Source organism: Scardinius erythrophthalmus (genome assembly GCF_964197995.2).
Source record: "Scardinius erythrophthalmus genome assembly, chromosome: 23".
In the NCBI taxonomy this organism is placed as follows: Eukaryota; Metazoa; Chordata; class Actinopteri; order Cypriniformes; family Leuciscidae; genus Scardinius; species Scardinius erythrophthalmus.
In genome coordinates, this window is record NC_138243.1 from 32,511,212 (window position 1) to 32,533,220 (window position 22,009).

General features: G+C 38.8%; 1 protein-coding gene across 3 annotated transcripts in view; it reads left to right on the plus strand.

Moving 5' to 3' along the window:
- The window catches only part of LOC308684124 (beta/gamma crystallin domain-containing protein 3), a 57,026-nt gene that overhangs the window by 15,292 nt on the left and 19,725 nt on the right, over nucleotides 1–22,009 (plus strand). For all 3 annotated transcript variants that reach the window (XM_081355203.1, XM_081355201.1, XM_081355202.1), the window contains 11 exons: nucleotides 28–72; nucleotides 449–567; nucleotides 2,443–2,581; nucleotides 3,569–3,696; nucleotides 4,560–4,686; nucleotides 4,852–4,887; nucleotides 4,968–5,089; nucleotides 11,387–11,516; nucleotides 11,749–11,858; nucleotides 13,970–14,096; nucleotides 14,526–14,558. In XM_081355203.1, the coding sequence (XP_081211329.1) occupies nucleotides 28–72; nucleotides 449–567; nucleotides 2,443–2,581; nucleotides 3,569–3,696; nucleotides 4,560–4,686; nucleotides 4,852–4,887; nucleotides 4,968–5,089; nucleotides 11,387–11,516; nucleotides 11,749–11,858; nucleotides 13,970–14,096; nucleotides 14,526–14,558 (1,116 nt within the window). The remainder of the gene's footprint in view (nucleotides 1–27; nucleotides 73–448; nucleotides 568–2,442; nucleotides 2,582–3,568; nucleotides 3,697–4,559; nucleotides 4,687–4,851; nucleotides 4,888–4,967; nucleotides 5,090–11,386; nucleotides 11,517–11,748; nucleotides 11,859–13,969; nucleotides 14,097–14,525; nucleotides 14,559–22,009) is intronic.

Sequence of the window (22,009 nt, forward strand, 5' to 3'; positions counted from 1 at the left end):
TGCTTTTTTTTCTTTGTGTGCTCACAGGAAGAGAACAGAGGGTTTGGAAAGGTCAACCCTAGACCGACACCAGTAAGTTCTTCTCTATGGCTGTCCTTCATTAGGCATCTTATGCTTATGGTTGTTTGTGTTCAGTCTGAGCTCCTGAGACTTTGAACTGATTTCTGCATTTCCTTTGCATCCCCCAATAGGGCTTTAGGCAAGTAAAAGTAGGGCACACACTCTAAAATGTAAACATCCATCACTTGTTTAGATTGTGCCAGTATAGCATTGTCAGGATTATAATGGTAAAGATTTTTTTTACTTTATACAATACAGATTGTTTGAAAGCAGCTTTACAGTGATAACAGGAAAAGGATTTATTTCTGCTGTTGTTCAGGCCGTCTGTAACTTGTGTGTGCTCAGTGGTCTTTTGGTCCCCATTGCTGATGTTTTTCTGCAAACACAGATGCTCATCTACGAGGGTCAGTCACTCAGCGCTGAGAGAAGAGAAATCTGTGACGATGTGGAGGACACTGGGAAGGATCTGTTTGCTCACGGAGCTACGCTTCACGCGCTGAGAGGATGGTGATCATATTTACTTCCATCAGAAAATACATCTCACTGTAATGCTTAAACAACACACACACACACACACGCACACTCACACACTCTCACACTCACTCACACACACACACACACACACACACACACACACACTCACTCACACACACACGCACACTCACACACTCTCACACTCACTCACACACACACACACACACACACACACACACACACACACACACACTCACTCACTCACTCACTCACTCACTCACTCACTCACTCACTCACTCACTCACACACACACACACACACGCACACACGCACACTCACACACTCTCACACTCACTCACACACACACACACACACACACACACACACACACACACACACACACACACACACACAGTATCCTTCCTGGCTGAGTCTGAGTTCACAGTGATCTGTGTTTCACTCACTCACACACGCACACAGATTGCAGTGTCCAGCCGTGTGTGTGTGTGTGTGTGTGTGTGTGTGTGAGAGAGTGTGCGTGTGTGAGTGTGTGAAATGAGCTGCAGCGCACTTATACACACACACACACACACACACACACTCAGTCTCTGTCTCTGTCTGAGAGCCAATGGGAGTCCACTTAGATTCAAAATTATGATATGAGCTCATTTCATGGACAGTGGCAAAACTGGACTGTTACAGCTCATATCATAATTTTGAATCTAAGTGGACTCCCATTGGCTCTCAGACAGAGACAGAGACTGAGTGTGTGTGTGTGTGTGTGTGTGTGTGTGTGTGTGTATAAGTGCGCTGCAGCTCATGTCTAATAGATGAAGTGATTTTGTCTCCATTTTTCTGGCTTGTTTTAAAAGAGCTCTGAGAGCTTCTGCCATGTCGTCTCGCTAATGCACTTCCACAGACGCGTCTGCATTATTCAGCAGCGCTCGAGCGCGTGGGAAATCACATGGGGGTGTTTTTAACTTTGTTTTTCGTAAACTTTTCCAGTGAAAATGTTCTGGTGCAGTGGACAGAAGGCTGATTTGATCCAGAGAGTTTATGAATAAAACAGTGGCGTCACGCACAGATGTTGAGATGTTCTTTAAGGTTTATGGAGTTAAATATTTCTTAAGTGTATGTGTTCCTGTCCTGTGTGTGTGTGTGTTTAACCTTTATTTAAAGTGAGTTTGCACTTTATTCAACACAGATTGTTTTAAAGCAGCTTCATTGGGAAATAACTTGTAAATTCAGTGATGCAAACAGAGTTCTGCTGTAAAGCAGCTTTAAAAAGTCAATAATAAACAGTGATTTTTTTTTTGTGTGAATTCGTTGTATTTTAAAATGTTGGCCTGGTCTCTCTTGTAAAAGAGACTTCCTGGTAAAATAAAGGTAAATACAATAAATAAATGATTCAGCTGAAGTCAGTTCAGTGTTGGTTCAGTTCAATAACTCTGTAAAGTTAATCAATTACTGAATTAGTTCATTGTAAAGCCGCTCTGCAGAAAACAGTGATGTCATCATCAGCTCGGTTCAGTCAGATCAATAATAATGTTGAATATTAATAATAATGTTGAATATTAAGTGTTCCAATGACAGGAACACAAACTCCATGAGTGACCGAGTAGAGGAAAACCAGGATCAGTCGCTCAGTTCTGCTCTGGACAACGAGCCAACAGTGTGTGATTATGATTCAGACTGTGGATTGATATCATTCAGAATACTTCATCCAGTTTCTTCTGCTTGTTTCTTAATGCTTTCTGTTCAGTCACTTCAGACAAAGAGTGTGAGACTCTCTATTGGTCTCCACAGCAACATCCTTGAAATTCTGTGTGTGAGTGTGTTGCTGCTGTTGTGTATTGCTTGTTAAGATGATGATGTATGTTCTCATTGTTTGTGTGTGTGTGTGTTTAGCTGGCTGCTGTATGTGGATTCATGGTACCGTGGCTCATGTGTTGTTCTGGAGGAGGGTCAGACTGTGAAGACCAGCAGAACTGATCCCGATCCCGATCCCAGTGCTGTTCTGTCTGTGGGATCCGTCAGGACACTGAAGGTATCAGGAGCTGCCGCTTTCTCAGGCCTTTCCATTACTATAGGTTATAGTAGTATATAATTAATAGGGTATAAATGCAGAAAATAAACGTTTCTAGAAATGTTTTTATACACAAATGGTACATATGATTTTGATCATGTTGCACTGTATATTTGAATGGTGTTTATCTGAAACACTGCTGTGATCTGCAACTCTCTTGTGGTGTCGATACAAGTTATGCCCTTCAACAGACTTGAATATAAATGCATTGCTTATAGCCCCACCTTGTGGCAGTTTCTGCAGATCGAGTCACCCTGTATGTGTGTATTACATTTCATTATGAACAGCCATAGCAGTGACACAAAAATAGGCATGCATGCTGAATTTCAACTGTCTCTATTAAATTGTTTGCTGCCTATTGCCTAATTTGTCATACATCCTGAAAATGTCCAGTTTTAAGTTTGGACTTCGTGTTCACAAGATGTGTGTAGTGTAGGTGAGTTAACCAGTCCTGGCCATATCAGATTTCTATGGCTTATATCCATGGCCATAACTGGACATTTGGGCTGGGAAACCATGACACTGGGTATTAAAGGGTTAAAGACAATACAGTCTTCACTCCAATTATCATGTTTTACGCCAGTGTTTGACATTGATTTTTACCCCAAACTGAAGACATACAGCGCATACATTTTTTGTGACTGTACATGTTAATATATTTAATGAAGAGAGTTTATTATTGGTAGTGTGCGTTTTTTTAAGCCCTTTATATTCTAACACTGTTCCGCACAGACTGCACTGTATACACAAACTGTGGGAGGCAGAAATATAAATCATACTGTAACAAGCTTAAAGGCTCAGGGAAGCAACGAACGTTCAATGTAACTTTTATAATAATAAAATAAACACAAACAAGCAGTCAGGTGAACTAACAGACATGAATCTGGAACTGTGTGTGTATTGTGTGTTCATGAGCTCTGCTGGAGTTAAAGCGTGTGTTTTGTTCAGGATGACAGTGTTCCAGAGATCCATCTGTTTCCCAGCACGTCTCAGACGATCCGTGTTTATTCTGCGACGGACCTGACGGAGCGGGACGGGCCCGTGTTGCTCTCGGACCTCTGTGTCAGGACCGGATGGTAGGAGTGTGCGTGTAAACTGTGGGAAAGTGGGAGTGTAGAGGGTGGAAGAGCGAAGACAACAACCAGTCGAACACAGCCCTGCTACACACTCATTATACAGACACATGAGTGCTTTAAGTGTTTTCAGTGATGATGATCTGTCTCAAAAAATGTGTTTTGGTTTTTCATGATCCTTTAAAGAAAGCAGGAAGTTTGATCTTAGTTGATCTGGGCAGAAACCATTAAACCATCCTTTTTTAATGTAATTTTCTTGATCACAAACTGGACGTTTGAAATGTTTCTAGCATTGCCACGAGGTTAGAGACCAGGAGCGTTTCACCAGTCCACCATGTCCAAAGACACAATTATTATGGATTAATAATTAGCCAAAAAAGTCAAGTCACTTTCATTTATAAAGCGCTTTTAACAATATAGAGTGTTTCAAAGCAGCTTTACAGTGATAACAGGAGATTACAGTAACAGAGATTGTTTAGGCTTTACAGCAGATCTAGAATAAAGTTATTGTCCAGATAAAGTTAGTTTTGATTGATTCACTTCCGTTGTACAGATCATTAGTTATTAACTTAGCGGCCGCTAACACAACACCATTTTAACTGAAGACAGAAACTTTTAATGTGTTCTGGCCGTTCATTCACACACAACAGTGTTTGGAGCTCAAGAACACAAACTCTGAAACAGGTTCCAAGGTGCAAGTTTTGAAAATTTTTGATAAGCAAAGTGATTAAAAAAGTGGAATTTGCAGCTTTCTCTTACTACCGAAGGACATGCTTTTTGACATTTATTTATTTTCCGCAAGCCGTTAAACCCAGCCGGATGTTGTGCTGGCAGTGGTTAATGTGTGTTGTGTCCTCGATGTGCAGCTGGTTGGTGTTTGATCAGCCTGGATTCAGCGGCTCGTCTGCCGTTCTGGAAGCTGACGGGAGAATCACGCCGGTTCTCCAGGATTCCCTGCTGTCCCGTGTGAAGAGTCTTCGGCCAGTGAAACTGGTACATATTCACCCCTTCCCGACCACAGACACGCTCTTCACAATGTGCTCCGTAAACATCACGTTTAGTAACACAGAAAGAGGTCGTCTGAACCGATGCGAGAGCCTCAGATGTGAAGACAGCAGCGAGTGCAAGCTAACGTCTGCTGTTTCTCCTGTGTTTCAGGCTGGACTGCGGGTGACGAGACCTCTGGACCCGAAGGTAAGACAGACAGACAAAACAGATGCTGATGTTCAGAGCTGTTCTCGGATCAGTGGATGAGATTTCTGTGTCCTGTGTAGGTGATGTTGTTTGAGAAGCCGCAGTTCCAGGGTCAGTGCTGGGAGCTGCTGGATCACACACCCCGTCTGAGGGACATCGAGGGACCCGCCGCTGTGTCCTCTCTACGGGTCACCGGGGGAGTGTGTGTGTCTCTGATTCTCATGAAACAAGTGATGCTGTTAATGTTTCAGATGGAAACATCTGCAAATTGATGAACTTCTGTAGTGACGACTGGCTGGAAGTGTTTGTGTGTAAGTGTGAGTGTGTGCATGAGTATGTGTGAGTGAGTGAGTGTGTGAGTATATGAGCGTGTGAGTATATGAGCGTGTGAGTATATGAGTGTGTGAGTATATGAGTGTGTGAGTATATGAGTGTGTGAGTATATGAGCGTGTGAGTTTATGAGCGTGTGAGTATATGTGTGTGAGTATATGAGCATGTGAGTATATGAGCGTGTTAGTATATGTGCGTGTGAGTATATGACTGTGTGAGTATATGCGTGTGAGTATATGAGTGTGTTAGTATATGACTGTGTGAGTATATGCGTGTGAGTATATGACTGTGTGAGTATATGAGTGTGTGAGTATATGACTGTGTGAGTATATGAGTGTGTGAGTATATGACTGTGTGAGTATATGAGCGTGTGAGTATATGAGTGTGTGAGTATATGAGTGTGTGAGTATATGACTGTGTGAGTATATGAGCGTGTGAGTATATGACTGTGTGAGTATATGAGCGTGTGAGTATATGAGTGTGAGTATATGAGTGTGTGAGTATATGACTGTGTGAGTATATTAGTGTGTGAGTATATGACTGTGTGAGTATATGAGCGTGTGAGTATATGAGTGTGTGAGTATATGAGTGTGTGAGTATATGACTGTGTGAGTATATGAGCGTGTGAGTATATGAGTGTGTGAGTATATGAGCGTGTGAGTATATGACTGTGAGTATATGAGCGTGTGAGTATATGAGTGTGTGAGTATATGAGCGTGTGAGTATATGACTGTGTGAGTATATGAGCGTGTGAGTATATGAGTGTGTGAGTATATGACTGTGTGAGTATATGAGCGTGTGAGTATATGAGTGTGTGAGTATATGAGTGTGTGAGTATTTGACTGTGTGAGTATATGAGCGTGTGAGTATATGAGTGTGTGAGTATATGAGTGTGTGAGTATATGACTGTGTGAGTATATGAGCGTGTGAGTATATGAGTGTGTGAGTATATGTGCGTGTGAGTATATGACTGTGTTAGTATATGTGGGTGTGAGTATATGACTGTGTGAGTATATGAGCGTGTGAGTATATGAGTGTGTGAGTATATGAGTGTGTGAGTATATGAGTGTGAGTATATGACTGTGTGAGTATATGAGCGTGTGAGTATATGAGTGTGTGAGTATATGTGCGTGTGAGTATATGACTGTGTGAGTTTATGTGCGTGTGAGTATATGACTGTGTGAGTATATGAGTGTGTGAGTATATGACTGTGTGAGTATATGAGCGTGTGAGTATATGACTGTGAGTATATGAGCGTGTGAGTATATGAGTGTGTTAGTATTTGTGCGTGTGAGTATATGAGCGTGTGAGTATATGAGTGTGTGAGTATATGACTGTGAGTATATGAGCGTGTGAGTATATGAGTGTGTTAGTATATGTGCGTGTGAGTATATGACTGTGTGAGTATATGAGTGTGTTAGTATGAGTGTGTGTGAGTATATGTGTGTGAGTATGAATGTGTGTAAGTATATGAGTGTGTGTGAGTATATAAGTGTGAGTATATGTGTGTGTGAGTATGAATGTGTGTAAGTATATGAGTGAGTGTGTGTAAGTATATAAGTGTGAGTATATGTGCGTGTGAGTATATGACTGTGTGAGTATATGTGCGTGTGAGTATATGACTGTGTGAGTATATGAGCGTGAGTATATGAGTGTGTTAGTATATGACTGTGTGAGTATATGAGCGTGTGATTATATGAGTGTGTTAGTATATGTGCGTGTTAGTATATGAGCGTGTGAGTATATGAGTGTGTGAGTATATGACTGTGTGAGTATATGAGTGTGTGAGTATATGACTGTGTGAGTATATGAGCGTGTGAGTATATGAGTGTGTGAGTATATGTGCGTGTGAGTATATGACTGTGTTAGTATATGTGGGTGTGAGTATATGACTGTGTGAGTATATGAGCGTGTGAGTATATGAGTGTGTGAGTATATGAGTGTGAGTATATGAGTGTGAGTATATGACTGTGTGAGTATATGAGCGTTTGAGTATATGAGTGTGTGAGTATATGTGCGTGTGAGTATATGACTGTGTGAGTTTATGTGCGTGTGAGTATATGACTGTGTGAGTATATGAGTGTGAGTATATGAGTGTGTGAGTATATGAGTGTGTGAGTATATGAGCGTGTGAGTATATGACTGTGAGTATATGAGCGTGTGAGTATATGAGTGTGTTAGTATTTGTGCGTGTGAGTATATGAGCGTGTGAGTATATGACTGTGAGTATATGAGCGTGTGAGTATATGAGTGTGTTAGTATATGTGCGTGTGAGTATATGACTGTGTGAGTATATGAGTGTGTTAGTATGAGTGTGTGTGAGTATATGTGTGTGTGAGTATGAATGTGTGTAAGTATATGAGTGTGTGTGAGTATATAAGTGTGAGTATATGTGTGTGTGAGTATGAATGTGTGTAAGTATATGAGTGAGTGTGTGTAAGTATATAAGTGTGAGTATATGTGCGTGTGAGTATATGACTGTGTGAGTATATGTGCGTGTGAGTATATGACTGTGTGAGTATATGAGCGTGAGTATATGAGTGTGTTAGTATATGACTGTGTGAGTATATGAGCGTGTGATTATATGAGTGTGTTAGTATATGTGCGTGTGAGTATATGAGCGTGTGAGTATATGAGTGTGTGAGTATATGACTGTGAGTATATGAGCGTGTGAGTATATGAGTGTGTGAGTATATGAGCGTGTGAGTATATGAGCGTGTGAGTATATGACTGTGTGAGTATATGACTGTGTGAGTATATGTGCGTGTGAGTATATGACTGTGAGTATATGAGTGTGTTAGTATGAGTGTGTGTGAGTATGAATGTGTGTAAGTATATGAGTGAGTGTGTGTGAGTATATAAGTGTGAGTATATGTGCGTGTGAGTATATGTGCGTGTGAGTATGAGCGTGTGAGTATATGTGCGTGTGTGTGAGTATATGAGCGTGTGAGTATATGAATGAGTGTGTGAGTGTGTGTGAGTATATGAGAGTGTGAGTATATGAGTATGTGAGTATATGTGTGTATGAGTATATGTGTGTGAGTATGTGTGTGTGAGTATGTGTGTGAGAGTATATGTGCGTGTGCATATGAGTGTGAGTATATGTGTGTGAGTATATGTGAGTATGAATGTGTGAGTATATGAGTGAGTGTGTGTGAGTTAGGGCTGTAGTCAACCAAAGAAATGCTTAGTCGACCAAAGTCCTGTCCTGCACAACGATTAGTCGACAAAAAAAAAAAAAAAAAAAGACGCGATGTTTTGCATTTTGATTGAATATTTAATAAACAATTATCATAGAGCATTTATAAAACAACGAAAAAACGTTTTTTTTTTTTTTTTTTATTGACACCAGGGATCCCCCGCGAAACAGTTCTCATTCGCGCTTGAATAAGGCCGGCGACACACTGGCTGCTGGCGTGAGAGTCTCAGCTGCGTTAAGTGTCTGTTTTTATTTCGGCTCCCATGTTAATAGGTTGGAGTTTGCACACTACCTGCGCGAGGCACGCGTCTCAGGCGCGGCTCGAGCATGCTAGAAATAGAACCGACGCCTCTGAGTGTTCCAGCAACGGGAGTGTTCTGGCTAGAGCGCAGAACAGCGGAGTTTGTATGGACCGAAGTGCATGTCTGAGCTTGTATTGCTGCTGTTGCTTTGACATTGTGGAAAATAGAATAATAGAAACAAAATGTATTAGACTTTTTTACCCGTTACCCGTCTAAATTAATCTCGTTTTTAATTTAGGCTAACTTAATTTCGTTTTTCTTTATTTAAATTTCATTTTTTCTTTATTTAAATTTCGTTTTTCTTTATTTAAAATTCGTTTTTCTTTAGGCCTATTTAAATTTCGTTTTTCTTTATTTAAATTTCGTTTTTCTTTATTTAAAATTCAATTTTTTCTGTATTTAAATTTCGTTTTTTTCTTTATTTAAATTTCATTTTTCTTTATTTAAATGTACCCTTTACTGTGTCAGTAATTTGTTAGTCAGAAAAATATTAGACTACCTTAAAAGTATTGCCTAAGTTAACAGACTGTGCGTTTTATATCACTAGTGCAGTGTCCGTTCTCGGAGAATATAGCCCTGCTCGCGTGAGGCGCGCCGCTTCCCGCTCGCGCTGTTCTGTAGTTTACTATTAGTAATTCTGAACGTGTCGCGTCTCGCGTGTCTGTCTATATTGCACCAAATGCGACACTGTCGATTGGATAAACGGTTCTCGAAATAATCAAAATGCAAACGGACAGACAGACACATAGATTACTAGCCTACCTATATTCTTTACTGAGCGCAAAGCAGCAGTGCAGCCAGCCACAGGTGCGGTTCCCGAGTGTTCTACGTGGTGCGCTAAACTGTGGCGCTGTTACAAAATAGCCTAAATTAAAGCATTAAAAGTTGGGGATAAAACATAGGCTAATTATATTTAGAATACAGTAATATATAACTGCTTATAAAGGAATAAATATCAAGGAGTAAATCAATGAAAATTTCTTTATTGGTGAAAAAAAAAAAAAATTATGCAACTGGTCGACCAATGAGAATGTCAGTCGACCAAGACGGCATCGACCGATTAGTCGACTAAACGACTAAAGTTGACAGCCCTAGTGTGAGTATATAAGTGTGTGTGTGAGAAGATGTGTGAGTGAGTATATATATGAGTGTGTGTGTGAATATGAGTGTGTGTGAGTATATGTGCGTGAGTATATGTGTGTTAATATTTATGTGTGTGTGTGTGTGTGTGTGTGAGTATATGAGTGTGTGAGTATATGTGTGTTAGTATTTATGTGTGTGTGTGTGAGTATATGAGCGTGTGAGTATATCGTATATGAGTGTGTGAGTATATGAGTGTGTGAGTATATGAGCGTGTGAGTATATCGTATATGAGCGTGTGAGTATATGTGTGTTAATATTTATGTGTGTGTGTGTGTGTGTGTGAGTATATGAGTGTGTGAGTATATGTGTGTTAGTATTTATGTGTGTGTGTGAGTATATGAGCCTGTGAGTATATCGTATATGAGTGTGTGAGTATATGAGTGTGTGAGTATATGAGCCTGTGAGTATATTGTATATGAGTGTGTGAGTATATGAGTGTGTGAGTATATGAGCGTGTGAGTATATCGTATATGAGTGTGTGAGTATATCGTATATGAGTGTGTGAGTATATGAGTGTGTGAGTATATGAGTGTGAGTATATGAGTGTGAGTATATGAGCGTGTGAGTATATCGTATATGTGTGTATGAGTATATGAGCGTGTGAGTATATCGTATATGAGTGTGTGAGTATATGAGCCTGTGAGTATATTGTATATGAGTGTGTGAGTATATGAGTGTGTGAGTATATGAGCGTGTGAGTATATCGTATATGAGTGTGTGAGTATATCGTATATGAGTGTGTGAGTATATGAGTGTGTGAGTATATCGTATATGTGTGTATGAGTATATGAGCCTGTGAGTATATTGTATATGAGTGTGTGAGTATATGAGCGTGTGAGTATATCGTATATGAGTGTGTGAGTATATCGTATATGAGTGTGTGAGTATATGAGTGTGTGAGTATATGAGTGTGAGTATATGAGCGTGTGAGTATATCGTATATGTGTGTATGAGTATATGAGCGTGTGAGTATATCGTATATGAGTGTGTGAGTATATGAGTGTGTGAGTATATGAGTGAGTGTGTGAGTATATGTGTGTTATTATTTGTGTGTGTGTGTGTGTGTGTGTGAGGAATGATACATGTTCAGACATGTTCATGTTTGCTCTCGTCACACACTGGTCACGTGGCGTTCAGCTCAAGACACTAAAACAGTGAATGTTGATTTTAAGCAGGAGTAAAGTGACATCGATGAGTATGAAGTTCTGTGTCTGAAAAATCTGAGAAAGGCCAGTCTGAGTTATTACATGAAACGGATGGTATTTAAACAGCACAACGTTCTGCTGAAAATGCACAATCTTTCAGCCTAGTGTGGAGTTATTAATACATTAATAATACATTAATAATTTAATTTAATGGAAAAATATAACAGGCTCTGTATACAGCCGGCAGTGTGAATGTAAATGCTTCTCGTCCAGTGTGTGTTTCCATCTTTACACAGCAGTTGATGTTTCCATCAGTCACATGAACACACTGCTGGTCAAAAACACTCAGTGTGTGTGTGTGTGTGTGTGTGTGTGTTAGATGGGTGTGCTTCTCCAGTGAAGGGTTCAGAGGTCATCAGTGTGTGCTGGAGGAGGGGGAATACAGCGACTGTACACGACTGTTCGGAGGAGCTGAGCTGACGATCCAATCACTGCGCTTCATTCAGACTGTGAGTGTTCCTGATGTTTCCATGAACTTCATCAGGCCTTTGCTTGTGTAAATGCTTCAGAGGTCCATTATTTCATCACCTCAGTATTGTTGTTTAAGATCATGTTTCATGTTTAAGTATTATGGAGTTAAAAATGAGAAAAAGTGGATGAGAAAAGATAATTGAAATGCCTCAATATGAGCGACCTTATCAGGGATCTTGTGTTTGCTAATGACCCGTCACGTTCCCTCAGGATTTCCTGGAGCCAGTGGTGTGTGTGAAGAGCTGTGATGAGGAAACCGAGGTGTGTGTGGACGTCCCGGATCTGCAGGAGTCCGACAGCATCAGTGTGAAGAGCGGAGCGTGAGGAAGCGTTTCAGAACCGCGATAAGAGCCACAGAGAGAAGGCCTGCTCACACGAGAACTAGAACTATAATGAGAACTACACTAACACTCAAACGCTTGGGGTCGGTAAGTCTCTTCTCACCAAGACTGCATTTATTTGATCAAAAATACAGTAAAAACAGTGAAATATTATTCCAGTGTAAAACAGCTGTTTTCTTGTCCCAGAACTCTCTGTGCTGTGTTGTGACAGGAAGGGCATCTGACGTAAAACCTGTGCCGAATCGTGTGTGTGAAGCAGACCCTGCAAATGAGCGGGAATAATGCTAAGAAAGAGAGAGAGTAAATCAGCTGTTTTCTATGTGAATATATAGTAAAGTGTAATTTATTCCTGTGATCAAAGCTGAATGTTCAGCATCATTACTCCAGTCTTCAGTGTCACATGATCCTTCAGAAATCACTCTAATATGAGCAGGGCTCCCACGGGTCCTTGAAATCCTTGAAAGTTTGTGAATCTGAAAAAATGTTTTCAAGGCCCTGGAAAGTTTTTGAAAATAAACATACATAGAGACAGGTGCTTGAAAGTGCTTGAATTTATTTTGTGCAAGAAGTTTTCTGGAAATAATTCCATATTCACTCCAGTCCCCTAATGTGTTATTTCGCCAACACTTCATGACCTTTGCATACTAGCTTGCTTGATTTACACTAGTTAAGCGCATTTACGCGTTACGTTACCAGGGTTTTTCCTGCATAGAGAATTATGAGGCGGCCACCTCCGTCAAATTTTGTGCCGCCTCCGGCTCACGACAATAAAAAATAACTAGGGAATCACCGAAAACGTGAGGATGATTCTGTTTTATTTCATTTAAAGTAAGTGGTGATTGATAGCCTATAGTTGATAATAATATAGGCCTACCTAATGTACTGACGGTAACAATGTTGCGCTGTTGAGGCTCGCGCAGTTATTTATAACATATTATAGTTAAGAAACAATATATAGCCTAGGCTACAAGCGACCAGAGAGCTGTTTGCCTGAATGCCATCAAGATTGAAACCGAGACTGATTTCATAACAGTTCAATAAACAAATAGTTAAAATTAAGTCACTTACATTTTAGACGCAATGACTGTTTTTGTTCTGTTTCAGCAGCGAAAATAGTTCCAAACAAAGATCACCACAGAACCACAGCGCATCTCACAGCAACACTTGTTGCATTACTGAAGGATTCAGCGTTTTGAAAGAATTGGTTGAGTCAAAGATTCAATTGCCCATTCATAAACTGCCTCATTCTGAATAAATCAGCCATTTGAACGAATCGTTTGAATGAACGACTCTATGACTCGCTCATTAAGACGGTCATCCGCCGCCTCCTACTGGCGGTTTAGTTTCATAAAGTATCATTCTTTTCAACATTCCTTATTTGTATATTCAAAAATATTTAAAATAATCTAATTTAATACAGTTATAATTTTTCAATGTAAATTATTTAATTTGATTGGTAACAGCCTAGTGTCTTATTATTTTAATTGAATATGTTGATCAAATTTAAGAATTTGAAATGAAAGATGGAGCATACATTTAATAAAATTAGGGGAAAAATGCCCTTTATAAAAGGTACAAAAAAATAGTGTATTCAAACAGTAATGTAATGAAAGATTGAAACAACAATGAAATTAAACAATTTAAGTTTGAAGGTAGTAAAGCCTCTGTTTAGGCTATTAAGGAATTAGGTAATTTTGCCAAAAGAAGAACTTTTATTTAAAAAAAAATCCACATAGAAAACAGCTGATTTAAATCAGAATAATATTTCACAATATTACTATTTTTTTTGTATTTTTAATCAAATAAATGCAGCCTTGGTGAGCCTTTATTACTTGGTGAGCAGGAGAGACTTCTTTTAAAAACATTAAAAATCTTACCGATCCAAAACCTTTGACTGGTAGAGTATATCCCACACCAGCAGACGTTTGTTTATTCTAAGAGCGCTGTCGCTTTAATGCACAAGCTCTTTAAAGCAGGATTGCTCTCTGTGATATTGTTTCTCTGTGTCATTACCGTTAAAGTTCTGGTCCTCGGTGTGAAGGGCTCCTGGCAGCAGGAGTCTGATTTGTGTGTGTGTGTGTGTGTTTCAGGTGGGTGGCATACAGTGGCAGGTGTTTCACTGGACATCAGTATGTTCTGGAGAAAGGCCAGTATCCCGGGCAGCTTCAGTGGGGCGACGGCCAGAGCTCAGCTCAGTCCCTGCGGGCCGTTCACAGGGTGAGACACACACACAGACACACTCACACGCATAGACACTCACTCTCACACACACACACACACACACACACACACACACACTCACTCACTCCAACACTACACACACTCACGCACACACACACACACACACACACACACACTCACCCTCACTCAAGCATACTCACACACACACACACACACACACACACACACACACACACACACACACACACACACACACACACACACACACACACACACACACACACACACACACACACACTCACTCACCCTCACTCAAGCATACTCACATTCACACTCACACACACACACTCACACTCACACTCACTCACGCATGCACACACACACACAGCATGCTTCAATTGAAGAGTGTGTGTAGATACCGGGTGCATGACAGACTTTCATTGGTGCATCTCTTTTTCTTCACAGGAAGTGTCTCGGATCGCGGAACCACAGTTTTTGGTATGTTTGCATTTCATTTGCTGCTAACAATATTCAGAGGCTGCGTCACTCGAAGCATCACTGCATCAAACATGCACAGTTTTACATAGGTTATGAACCCTGTTTTCAGACAGGTGAATAGAACTTTCAAACAAGTCCAGTATAAATGTTACTGGCACTCGTGAACGGCAGCTGTTCTCCGCAGGCTACACCAGGGGTTCCCAAACTTTTACATTCCAGGACCACCTAGACAAGTATAATCTATCCATAATACCGAATAGTTTTAGTCTGCTGCCTCAACTGATTTACACAGACATGGCAGAACAAATTTAAAGTAATGAAAAAGTAGTCTACTGTAAGCTTAATCTTAACCAAAAGTTTGATATGACAAAAATTCTGAATATAAAAAAATAATAAACTAATCATTTTATTTGATAGTAGGCCTAGGACTGTAAAATTTCAATACTAATATTTATGCTGCGAGTGTTGTTAAACTCAACGCGGTGTTCAGGGCAGAAAACACTTTCGTGCTCGTGCGTGTACATGTGAAATTTTTTACATAAATATTTTCCTTGTGTTGGTAGGTAGCAAAAAGCATGCAAGGGAACGCAAACAACACACTCTCACGACGACTATATCTCTGAAAGACAACAGTGCTGAGTTGAACAGACGACGAGAGACGATGCGTTTGACATCAACGATCAGCTTAGCTCACAATGCTTTTGGGAATCGCAGCCCAGACCTAAATCAGCCGTTCGTCAGAATGCAGAATACAGCGCAGTGATTGGAGTGAACAAGTTTCTTCTCATTAATAATGCGCTCAATGAACCGAGCCGCTCTGAGATGCTGAATATTATCACAAGAAGTCGCATGCTTGCTTTATGAAACACAGTGTGGACAGATTTATCTAATTAAATCGTAGCCTTTGCGATTAAAAAATCGCACTGACTAAACAATATAGTGATTTCTATTTAACGTTAGTACATCGTGCAACGCTAGACTGTTTGTGTGTGTGTGTGTGTGTGTGTGTGTGTGTGTCATTCACTGAAATGTAAGTTTAGCTGCAGGCGATAGTGACCATGTGACCCGCCTCTTCCCACTCCGCGACCCACAGTTTGAAACCGCTGGGCTAGACCGTCTCGTTTAACAATGCTCGGTTCGACCTTCGTGAATGCAGCCTCTGAATTGGGACTCCGTAATGAGTCCGGTGAGCGCCGCTAACGTGTTTCTCTCTGAGCGCCGCTAACGTGTTTCTCTCTGAGCGCCGCTAACGTGTTTCTCTCTGAGCGCAGCAAACGTGTTTCTCTATGGCAAGCCATATGGCAAGCCAAGAGGCTCAGAAATACGCCATAGATTAATCGCGTTTAAAGCCAAACGCCGTCAAATACGGCGTTTTAAACCGTATTGGACGCCGTAAAATACGCCGTTGATACGTTGATATGTAAAATACGCGCGAAATACGTCAATGACGCCGTATTTGACGGCGTTTTAGTGTGCATGGAAAGCGCCGCTTTTTACGCCGTTCATCTCGCCATATGACGCCGTAAAAAACGCCGTTTTGGTTGCACAGAGCGCGCGCTATTTTACGGCGTTTTGCTTATAGTATAATGAGACACGCCCACTGATTTCCACAGCCAGTAAGTTTGAACTGTTCTCTCCCAATCAATGATGAACTGAATCAGACCTGACGAATTCAGCACAGATCATTTGTGGTAATCCAATTCTTATGCTCATATATGAGGAGTTATTAAACAAGGAAAAGAATCCAGGTCGTATTGGCTTAACTCGGCACATTTCCATCTGAAGTGCTGAATAACACAAAATATTGATATAACCCATAGAACGCCCTATGAATTTGTGTGTTTTAAATAGGCCTATTTGAAAAAAAAAATAAGACGAATTTTTGCTATTTCTAAAAAATGTGGCAGGTTTGTTGGTAGGTCTATAAGCTTCTCCTTCCAGAATTAAATAGTGCTCCGATTTTTGTAGGCTAAATAAATTTGTGTTTTATTCATATTACACTGATTATATATTAATTAAATAACATTATTACATTTCGTTATATCCAAGATATTTTTGTAAAACGAAGATTCAAATATTTTGCCCTTTCGATCGTCCAGTTCATAGTGAAATAAACGACTTGGGGAAAAAAGTCAACCGTTTGTGGGTATAGAAGTTCAGTGAGTACAAAGACGTTTTTAAAATACGAATTTTGAAATAATTTCCGTCATTTTAAAAGGTAAAACATAAGGTGCAAGGGAGCAAACTCAGCAAATGACAATAAATAAATAAATAAAAATAACATAGCCTAGTTATTTCTTTCCCACACTGTAAAAAATAAAATCGTAAAAAAACGGTCAATGACTGTCAGCTGCGGCTGCCAAACAAAAACCGTAAAAATAAAGTAAAATATCCTAATTTAAATGAAGTGCAAAAAACTTTTACAGAAATTTTCCTTAAATGTTTTACAGAAAAACACTGTTATTTTGTACAGCTATTTCCTGAATTATTACAATCAAACACCTTCACTGTAAAAAAATCCCATAAAATAACAGTCAAATGACTGTCAGCTGCGGCTGCCAAACAAAAACTGTAAAATTAATGTAAAATATCTAGATGTTTATCATTTAACTGTTTTGTTTCTGTTAAATTACAGATTATATTTGTCATTTTACATAAATTTTTATGTAATTTAAGAAAACGGAAAAAATACTGTATGAAAAATACAATCAATTTTCTGTATAAAAAATGTGAATTACTGTAATTTGTCATTAATACCTAAAATAACAGCTGAATTTTTATTTTACAGATATTATTTGTAATTTTACAGTGTTTTGAGTACAATTTAAAATTAAAGAAAATGATCGTCAAAAACTCACAGTTATTTTCTGTAAAATTAGGATTAAAATTAGGCGACTCAAAACGGGGGTTGGAGGTAACGGAACAAAAAAATAAATAAAAATTATACACTGCCTAAGTAGCTTCTCTGCAGGGGCGGCGCCAGATAATTTTTAACGCATGTGCTGAGGGGGTGCTAGATCATTGACGGGGGAGCTGCGCAAAACTTGGCCACTAAATATTTAATATTCAATTATTTTAATGATCACAATTAAAGTTTTATTAAATTGAACATGCGCAACATTCAGCATTCAGCACAATCAAATATTCTAAAAGATGTAGGCTATTATTAATAATAATGTTATATCAACATAATATCTCGTTATTTCGACATAATATGTGTGCGTGCAACAAGCAAGATGTGCATTTGCAAATCCGGTGACGCGTGCATTGAATTTTATTAATAAACTAGTGTTTTCTGACTGTCTGCTGCAAAGATGAAGTTGACGATCGCCATCTCCGTGAACGCGCCTAGAGAAATGCACATAATGGATTACATAATCAGAGAGTAGCCTAGCATTTTTTATTTTTTTTATTTTAAATTTTGAATTATTTCGTTTAAAGATATTTCAAGCTTTGTGTATTTGATGTATTTCTCATGTCTGTGTGAGGCATACACTGAGTTTCGTTAAGTTAGGATGAGATGCGCTCCAGTTAACGTGCAATGCAAGTGATCGCGCGGGCGCCTCCATGATTATATTGTCCATTATATTTGCTTCTTATCATTAAATCCAGACAATTGGTTGATGAAAAATTTATTAAAATTAAGATACAATTTATACAAAACGAAATTCACTTTAAAGAAAGGCTTTCTACAAAACAAAACTTAATGAAGTGGTCAAAATCATGTCTGAACCACTCCATGTCTCATGTTGCACATCCTATCTTATTCGTGCTGTTCACTTTTCATAAATCAACATAAATGGAAAAAAATAACATTATAATATTTTAACAAATATGAAACTAAATGCGCTAATGGCTACAACAGTATAGTAGGCCTACAGACTCTCTATTTGTACAAATTGCTGCACATTCATTTAATTCTGAATTTTGCACACACAAGTTGAAAGGCATTTGTTCCAATCAAGTTCACGGATAATTGTGCGTGCATTTATTAATCATTATGATACTAAAATCATAACAAAGTGGGCTATGCTATGTACAAAAAAAATCAGATGAGCCCAGAACGCAATTACACGTTAAGTATTTTCCCCCCATAGAAAACCATTATAAGAACGCTTAATGTGGCTTAATGCAGATTAGAATGTCCCCTTATTATGTCGAAATAACGAGATATTATGTCGATATTACTGCTGTGTCCACCATGGTCTCCACATTCTTGATCAGCGGAAACGATTTTTGCTTGTTTGGGATCTGACTGGATAGCGTATTTGAAAAAGTTAAGCAAACTTTGCTGTCTTTTCGACATTTTTCCCCTGAGTAAAACGATGTGTCATGTGTCACCCATTCTCCGGCGTGTTCCTCTGGCTCAAATTAAGCCCTGTGTGACACCCTTTTAAAATGTGAAAATCATATTAATTTTGCTTTATTGATTTGAATGTTCTTTAATGTTTTCTTTAATTTCAGTTTATTATTTAGCTTGGATTATTTTAATACAGAAAATTAATAATTCCTTGGGAGCATACGAATTGGATTACCACAAATGATCCGTGCTGAATTCGTCTGGTCTGACTCAGTTCATCATTGATTGGGAGAGAACAGTTCAAACTTACTGGCTGTGGAAATCAGTGGGCGTGTCTCATTATACTATAAGCAAAACGCCGTAAAATAGCGCGCGCTCTGTGCAACCAAAACGGTGTTTTTTACGGCGTCATATGGCGAGATGAACGGCGTAAAACGCGGCGCTTTCCATGCACACTAAAACGCCGTCAAATACGGCGTCATTGACGTATTTCGCGCGTCTTTACGGCGTTTGTAATTACAACGGCGTATTTTACGGCGTCCAATAAGGTTTAAAACGCCGTATTTGACGGCGTTTGACTTTAAACGCGATTAATCTATGGCGTATTTCTGAGCCTCTTGGCTTGCCATAAAGCCAAAGTATTCATAAACGCCTGGTCAGGCGTCTGATTGCACACTGACACGTCAAAAGCGTGCGTTTTGACAGACAAACGCGCGTCCCTGACGCGCGATTTGCCATAATAGCGCGCGTTCTTAACGTCCAAACGTGCGTTTGCAACGTGCGCTTTGGGGTCACCGAAAACGCGCGTTTTTGACGCGCGTTTATAACAACAAAAATGGGCGTTGAAAACGTGTGTTTTGACTAGGACAAAACGCACGCTTTTGACGTGTAAACAGTTAACCCAAACAGGCAGTACAAACGCGTGTGAAGTTTCCAACCAGGCGAAAAGGACGCGTGAAATACGAGTTAAAATCAGTTTGAACGGGTCAGTGTCATTGGCTGCTGAAGGCTTGGGTCTAACCATTTCTGTGGGCTTAGGGGGGTTTAGCTACTGTTCATAGACTCACTAGACTACCACCATTTAACATGCCATATATCAGGTTATTCAGCCTATCTATTTTGTCCTTTTTTGTAGAACTTATAAAAATAATATATTTAAATTGCAGTTTTATCAAAATTTAGATAAAAATAAAATTGCCTTGTTTTTCTTCGCTCATGCCTTTGTCCCTATGTGGTTTAGGTCTCTTGTATTATCATTAAACCCAAGCAAAACAGCATGGAATTATCGATGGCAAATTTTACAGAGGAGGGGATTATAATTGGTGAGTTATTATAATCCAATAGTTATCATTTAAGTTAAAAAAAAGAAAGAGAGAAAAAAAAGTTTTTTTATTTTCCAATTGTAATTTTGGTAACATTTTACAAAAAGGTTTCATACATTATTTAAGTACATTAGTTCACATGAATTAATAATGAACTGCACTTCTACATGTTAATTTCAAATTTCATTTCAACCTTTACTAATATTTATTAAAATCAAAAGTTGTTGTTAACATTACTTAATGCACTGCGAACTAACAGGGTACTAAAAGGGTACACTTCTCAGATTAGTAAAGTAAAACAAAGTTGTTAAAGTAGTTTAAGTTTATGAACATTTTAAATGTATACAATACATAATGTTGTTTATATATATATATATATAATTCTTCTTTTTTTTTTTTTACAAAACATTTTCAACCCTAAAACTTCAAGAAAATCAATGTTAAATATCTGGACAAGTTCTGGGCCAGATTTTAGGTTGATGTCTCAATAAATGAGCTTTAGGAAAGATTGTATTGTGTGCAGTACCAAAATTTTCCACTAGATGACATCCAGACTCCACCGATGAGATCTTCGACTTCCATGTATGGTTTTTAGTGATCTGAACCTTATATTTCCATACTATTCCAAATATGTATGAAGTAGACATCCTATTCAGAAATAGTTAGGGCAGTAATCTTAATATTTGATTTGAATTCAATCTCTAAAACACATATAAAAATGTACGGAAAGAATCAAAGCCCGAGTTATAGTTTGCCTCCACATCACAAATGAAGAATCTATTGGTATTTATCTACTGCTATCATTTCTTTTGATAATTACTTGTTTGGGGTGCTCCATTTTTAATTTAATTTAATTTTAATTCTGTAATGGTAATGTATGTACAGTATTTTAATGTACAGTATGTCATATTACACCTCTTTAGATGCTATCTTCAGTCTAAAAATGTATTTAATCAAGTAAGAATATTCAAATATACAGAAATACAATCCAGATATACATCAAAATAGCTTGAAGGTTGCAAAAAGTAATGCAATAATGATTTAATGTAATTTCAGAACCGTTCTGAGATAGTATTTTTCATGTCGTGTATGTTGACATTTAGTAGGCTGCACTATGATTGCCCAAAGAATTCACATTTAACTTAATGTTAACAAATGTATAGGTAATGCAGAGGAGTACTGTGTGCTTTGCAGCATGCTGCAGACGAACCCAACGAATTGAAATGGTATACAACTTACAATACACACACCCAAAAATCATTAGTTTAACTTTATGTGCCATGTTTTTAGGGCCCAAGCCCTGAAAGGGCAAAGGCCCTATTGTTTTCCTTAGGATTATTTATTATTATTATTATTATTATTATTATTTTTCTTACGACTATTCAGGCACTTTTGGGGCCCTTAACATGCTCGAAAACTCTTGAAACTTTGCACACAGGTCAGAACCCGCGGCCATCAGAGCCGGGCTGAAGCTGGTACCCGGGCGTGGCAGGGGGGCTCGACAGCGCCCCCTGGAACGGGGTCCGAAAACTTGGTCCATAAATCAAACATGCTTGCATGTAAGCATATGAAACTCGGTACACATACAGATCTCATCGGGCCGAACAACTTACGCACTCTATGTTATTAGCTCCGCCCAACAGGAAGTCGGCTATTATGGGTTGTTTGGAAAACACATACAGTATAATATAATAACCTTTTCATATAAAATAATGGCAATTTTTAATAATTAAATATAAACTAATTTTTGAGTTTTGACTACGAACACATGAAAACACAGCTAGTCAAGTCAAGTCAAGTCATCTTCATTTATATAGCGCTTTTAACAA